Source organism: Fopius arisanus, unplaced genomic scaffold (genome assembly GCF_000806365.1).
Source record: "Fopius arisanus strain USDA-PBARC FA_bdor unplaced genomic scaffold, ASM80636v1 scaffold00013, whole genome shotgun sequence".
Lineage (NCBI taxonomy): Eukaryota > Metazoa > Arthropoda > Insecta > Hymenoptera > Braconidae > Fopius > Fopius arisanus.
In genome coordinates this window covers 947,847-954,644 of record NW_011887752.1, presented here as the reverse complement: position 1 = coordinate 954,644, position 6,798 = coordinate 947,847, and the positions used below count along the sequence as shown (strand labels likewise).

At 35.6% G+C, this 6,798-nt stretch overlaps 2 protein-coding genes across 2 annotated transcripts in view; one reads left to right on the top strand and one right to left on the bottom strand.

Annotated features, from left to right (window-relative positions):
• Positions 1-150: 150 nt before the first annotated feature.
• LOC105263147 (mitochondrial import receptor subunit TOM7 homolog) lies at positions 151-1,098 on the bottom strand. The gene is made up of 3 exons (XM_011299175.1): positions 890-1,098; positions 393-441; positions 151-310 (listed from the first exon to the last, which is right to left on the bottom strand). Exons 1-3 carry the CDS (start codon positions 987-989, stop codon positions 295-297), a joined length of 165 nt encoding a protein of 54 aa, XP_011297477.1. The 5' UTR covers positions 990-1,098; the 3' UTR covers positions 151-294.
• A 2,734-nt stretch (positions 1,099-3,832) lies between these two features.
• Positions 3,833-6,798, top strand: part of Actbeta (Activin-beta) — a 43,305-nt gene continuing 40,339 nt past the window's right edge. Inside the window, exon 1 of the mRNA XM_011299174.1 lies at positions 3,833-4,469. Within this exon, the coding sequence (XP_011297476.1) occupies positions 3,833-4,469 (637 nt within the window). The remainder of the gene's footprint in view (positions 4,470-6,798) is intronic.

The window sequence follows — 6,798 nt, the reverse complement described above, 5'->3', positions numbered from 1 at the left end:
ATATAGAATTTGAATAAAATCGACAAGATGAATAATTCGTGCAATCGCGAGCTTACTCAATCAATAAATTTGACAGGTGTAGCAAGTGCTAAGATTAGTAGCCTAATTAATGGATAAATTGTCTTTTTACCCCGAATATGCGAAATATAGAATTTTGTTAAACAATTGTTGGTCTCTGTTATTCACGTGAATTTATTTGTCATTATTTCACACTAACTGGTGATCCCTGAATATGGGGTAACGTAAATGGCACGTGTTGAGATATTTTCCACTAGTTTCGGACTGGTGGGTACTTCAGAGCCATAATAGACTGGAAAGAGAAGTAGAAAATTAAAATGGATGGTTGAACGATTGGTTTTGTTTGAAGACCTTCAAAAAATTGATTTACTCACTTCATGAGCGTCAGTGGGGGTAGTCCAGGGTCAGCTCCCTTCTTGAACCCTAGGAAAAACGCCAATAAAAATGATAACTTGGAAACAATCTGTGAATCTCTGGATTTCAAATGGATAAAAGAACGTAATAGACAAATCTAGAGTTTCTTATAAAAATTTTGTCGAAACTAAAACATCTATTCAGATTCCACAAGTTGAATTGTTGTCAATGCTTTTTTAGTAGATATTTGCTTCGATTTTAGTGAATTTTAATGAGAAAAAGTCAATAAAGTTGCTTTTTATTTCCGAATGGAAACCCTGTAATCGATTAAATCTGAGTTTCTCGTTTTTCATATGATATCAACCCGACATGATTCAAGAAGTCGAAAAATGCAATTTTTTAACCGTGTCCGTACATATTCACGTGTGTGTCCGTGTATATAACAAATTCTTTACCTTTATCCGAATAACCGTAAATAGTAATAACACGAGAAGACAAACGTAAATCATCAACTAACCTAAATAGAGAACGGTAGGCATAAATCCCCAGTGTAAAATAGTCTTCGTCACCTCCAGAACAACCGCAACTTTTTGTTTAGTAGCTGGGCTCAGTGCCATGATCTTCAACCCGAAAAATCCTTGAGTTTTTCTAAAATAAAATCGGTAGAAAGACACGTGCGAATGTACTTCTTGTCGAAATAATTTTCTCCTTCAACTAGACAATTCCCTGAAATTCCGCTTGGAGGCGCTGCGGCAAGAAGAGATAAGTCTACAAATCTTCAATCGTTTTGAATTAATCTGCATAATCTGAAGAGAAATAGGAGACACTCAAATTTCAATCGTCATTTCATCAGAAAATGTCATTTGATATCTTCATTGTCGCATTTTATACTGAAGAAGAAAACCTCCATTTCTTCTTTCCATGATTATTTATTGCTCGGATCATTATTTTCTCCATTATCTTAATATTTCTTCTTTAAGCTAATCTGTTACAAAATTCAACTGCAGATCGTCTTTTATGAGTCCCACTCTGCTAATATTCGATAATTTCATAGGATAGGGCCCTATAAAAACGAATCAATCTAAACGTTATATTGTGATAAAAATATGAGTTATTGGTGATATTCTCTGATTTTTTATGTTTTTTGTAACTTTCTGGGAACCTCGGGATTAGATTGAACTGATTAAATATCCTATTTTTAGGTTTTATCATTATTGACTAATGATGACTAATTTTCATAGTCGTGCGTCGATTGTTCAACATTTTTTAGAAAGTTTCGTGAATTTTGGCAAAAGTTTACTGAGAACGTAGAGAGATTCTTCCACGATGATGGAACTTTGTGAGACATTAAATAATAATAAAACTTAAAAACAGTATATTTTTACACAACAATTTTATTAACCGTTTCTTATAAATTTGTAAAAAAAATTAGGGAAAACGAGATTTCGGTAATAACCCCTTGAAGCACAAGTAATTACGCCTGAGGATATGAAGTGCGGAAGACGTTTATAGAGGGATGACAATCTGCAAAATAATTTTTGAGATAAACAAATGAAGTTGAGCCTAAATTGGTCTATTGTTGGTCAGCGAACAAGAGGATTTAAGAGTGTCTTTCGGATTTTGGATAATTTAACGTTTGGGGAGAGATTATGGTTGAAAATATTTTGTTGTTGAAATATAGAATGTTGTAGGCCACAGTGATGGAAAATAGTGGAGGAAGAATAAGAAATAAGAAATAAGAAATAAGAAATAAGAGATAGGGCAGTTGGAGCCGTAAGCATATTGATCAGAAGACGGTAGTTGGCCAAATGCCACGTGGTGATGCTGTGTTAGAAGAAGACGCCGGTTTCATCTCCTATTATGCGCCAAGGCTTCCATCTTCGTTTCAATACTCAGTGTTTCTACCCTTCGAATCATCTTCCACTCTATTCTTCCCTCAAACCCACCCCCATGTCCATCCCGCCGTCGTTGTCACGATTCAAGAGGAATATCATCTTTTCGTATATAAATTGAAATTTTTCCGGAATTTTGGTGTTGAAGATTTAGTCCTCGTCCACAAGAAAAAAAAACACTCTCTTCACTTCAACATTTTTTCGCGGTAGAAAAATATTAAGAATAAATGCTTTATTTAAAAAACGATGCTATAGAAATTTTATAAAATTTATTTGTGAAATTTTTTCGGACATTTTTCAATAATTATCATTTTATCAATAATTAATGTGGGATTTCATTATTTTCATGTCACATAAAAAATATAATTTCACATATATTTATGGTAAAACTCTGGGATTTCGCATATTTAATAATTTTCAAGTGATTATTCATTTTTGTGAAATTTTTCTTACAATGACTGGCAGACTGGTGGAAAAAGCTCGAAAGACTCGATATAAAGTCTGTAGTGATCCTCTCTCGCCCCTCCCATAGAGGAAAAGAGATCCGTACAGAAAGCAAAAAAAAAATGAGAGAGAGAGGGAGAGGAGGAGATAAAGAAGAAGATAAAATTAGAGTGAGAGGAGGAATGTCTAGATAGCCTAGGGGTTTTGCCTAGCTATATATGTAGTAGAGGGTTGGGCGCGGTGGTAGGAGGGATGGAGGGACGGAGGGATGGAGGGATGGATGGATGGAGGGATGGAGGGTGGGTGGTGGGTGGTTGGATGGTTGGAAGGTTGGAATAGTGTGGTGGATGCCCCCTTCAGTGTCCGGCGCGCCTCCGTCTCGCGTGCTTCGGCAATTCGTCCACCAACCGAATACTGGAAATAAATTGACAAGTATGAAAAAAATCCACTTGACATTTTTCTAATATTTTTCACGAGAAAATTGATGGTTAAACAATGCATCGGGCTCGTAATTTTTATACGTGAAAATGATGATAATTTTTTTTTACCAATGACGATCAAGTGTTCATCAATCTGTGAAGATAATGTGAGTGAATCGAGAAACCATCAGTCACAGAAAATCGGAAATTTAAATGCCGTCAGTAGTAGTTTTAAGGATATTAGTGGTGGATTTCGGTGTACGATAAAGTGTCCGATGATATTGATAAGCCCGTGATGATAAGCCCTTGATAATCCAATATATCGTCGAAAAAAAAAAACTGAGGGGTGAAAATTGCGCGGCAAATTCAAGGGAGAATCGAAGGAGAAAAACAAATTTTACCATCAGAGGATAAATTAATTTGGCGAATGGCCGTAAAGTGGTTAAAATACATAAATAATTGGACAATTAATAACGAGTCCTTGTGCTTCTGGTAATGCGGTGTTTGGGCGATGATGCATTCAATCCGTCGTCGTCCATTACCATCGTTATATTCACCATCCGTGAATTTATTGATATTATTAAAATATATAAAATTAATAAAATTATTAAAAACGATAAACACACTGAAACCATTGATTCGAATAATATTACCAGTAATTTGTTATTGCAGTGGTGTTATTGCACAAGGTGACTCGTATTCGATATGCCTGAATTACAATTATCAAAATATATTGTTTATAAACAATGTAAATACGATAAACAATGGTATTACGATTACTTGTATAAACGTAAAACAACAACGTACTACAGAAATAATAATTGCTGTTGTGGCCTTAAACTATTACTCATTGTAATATTCACGTGGTTAATTGTATTACCAAATAGTGCTATTGGTAGACAAACCGGTGGACATCATCATAGAACATGTCCTGGTTGTCCACATCAGCATGTACATAATATTAATCGTAAAGAGTCTGAACCATCGCCCGATGAATTGCGTCTCGAGGCAATTAAACATCAGATACTGAGTAAATTGGGACTCAGAAGTAGACCCGATGTCAATAGAACACTCTCACAAGTACCTAGACATTTGGCACTCGAGACACTCTATCGGGCTGAGGCACAACCATCGAGATACATTGAGGATAGACGATTTATGGATGATTATAGTGATTATTATTACGGAAGGGAGGATTACACGTATAGAAATGTACAGGATGAGAGGAGTACTCAGGGTCCAACCAGTACACAAGGATTTAGGGATGAGGAGAGGGGTAATGAGGTGGAGGTGGATGATTTCTATGCCAGGACGTCGGAGATTATCACGTTCGCTGAGCCCGGTGAGTACTATTTTTTTCTCGCCTAAGTCGCATCGAAAGTACTATTTTCCTGACTACCAACAAAAATTTCTATCTTTAAACTTCACTTTTTCACATTTTGTGTGCAAAGTGACATTTTACGCACGATGCGTGAAGCCAAGCTTTACTTGACTTTTACTTTTGTAATACAATATACTATATTTAATTCATGTAAGGATTATAAACTCAGCTTTTTACATGTGTCATACATAACTTTATGATGCGAAGCGTCCTAAAAAGTTCTCTTTGTTGCACTTGGATCATAAACGAGTTTTTGATGTCCTAGGAGAAGCCAATCCTTCACTAAATAATGATGTCTCAATTATCCGCGTCATGCATGACATTACAATCTCCATTTTGGTACATTATGCAAAAATTTGTCCTCCAAGAGTTTTTCTTCATTCCACATTAAACATCAAGACGATTTCGACGGTGCAAGTCTCATTCTACCGCATAGGATCTAAAATATTCTCAGCGGCTGTAAAATAGAAACTTGTCGTGCGTGCGAAATTCCCCTTTTCTCAAAGATATTTTTTACCACTATTTCTTCATCTTCTAGATAAATATACCTCGCAGCTGTAAAACCAATTAACGAGGCTCTTTATTTACCCCTTCCTCTAATATCTTTGACTTTACGGCCTAGGGCGCAAAGTATTACTTTACGGATGGTGGCATTTTTTTTTCTCGTCGGATGATGAAATCTTTGCGGCATGGATAAGAGGTCTTGGTGTTGGGTTGAAAAAAAATCTCCCTCTCTAATTGAACAAACGAAACTTGATCCGATGATTCTAAGTACGTCTTAATGTCTTGACGGTGGAGAGGGACGATGTCGTTGGCGCAAGGCCGACTGTCCTGCGAGACATTTACGATGGTAATAATAATCTTGCTTAAGGGTGCAAAGCCGTTAGGGGGTATTGTGTACATGGGGGGAGCGATGGGGGGATTTGAAATTGCTGTAGTGGGCGCCAACGTTGGGGGCATTTAGCTGGCCTCTTTTATTCACTGCAGACGTCTGACTGGGATATGGACAATTTGATACATGTAGAGGCATCCACTACTCGTTACGGCTTTTTCTCCATACCATAAGGGAAAGCATTGGGTTCCGTATCGGATTACTTGGAATTTTTTCAATCCCCAGACAGTAACAATCCAAGTTCAGGAATTTGCTTCATGAAATCAGGAAAAAATATATAATATCGATAAGTAAATGAGCTGTGTTCATTATCCTCTCTCCACCCCCTCTTTTCCACGGTTTTTGGGATACTGAGATCTACTGCGCACTTCGCGCGCCTAATTTGAATTTGCCGGTTCGAGTTGACCAATAGGAAATCAATCTTACAATTTCGAGATAATTCGACTCGGGTCAACTTCGTTTATGTACATCTGGTTTAATATTAAGGATAATTCGACTCGGGTCAACTTCGTTTATGTACATCTGGTTTAATATTAAGGAATACTGAGGACTCCTCTCTCTCTTTGTTGGTGGGGGTTATATCATCATTTTTTTAGTAATTTTTTTTTTTGTAAAATCATTCTGAATCAATCATAATAGAATTATTCGGGTTTCCTTTCTACCTAATCCAAAAATCTATCTAACGATTTATTTTGACATCACAAAATTTGGAACTGTACTATACTGTATATTCATTCGAAAGCTCAGGAAATAAGTTTTGAGAGAATATGCGAGTTGTCTGATTCTCACTATTTTCATGATTTAATTCAATTTTCAATTTTAATTCGATTTTTTCAGGTTTTCAAAGGAAATGAAAAGGAATTTATATATATATATATACCATTTTAAAGAAGATTTTTTCTTCTTTGGAATTCTATGCGTTTTAACTAATTTAGTTAAGTTTTTCTAGACTCATTGAGTTTTTTCGCTTTTCATCGTTGTGTCACGTATGTCATAAAATGTTAATTTATTGCTAATTATTTTAGGATTCAATGTAGTTCATGGAAACATATTGTACACGATTTGAATCTTTTTATAAAGCCGTTTGATTTTTTTGATTCCATTCATTTGATTAAGAGAATTAACATTATCAATGATAATGTGTTACGTTTTGAAAAATAGTAATTCCGTTTAAATCAAGTCCATATCTTTCTCATTCTCGCAAATACTCAGGTATAATCTTTCGAAAAATGTTGAATAGTGAAATTTTTATCACCACTAAGCTGATTAATTAAAACAATAAAGTGACTAGTTTTCGAAGAAATTAGGATTCTAATTTTTTGGCAGCCATTAACCACCGAAATTCTATGGGCTTTTTTGTCTCGAAGGAAATGGCCGTCCCGTCGGAAAATTGAGGTG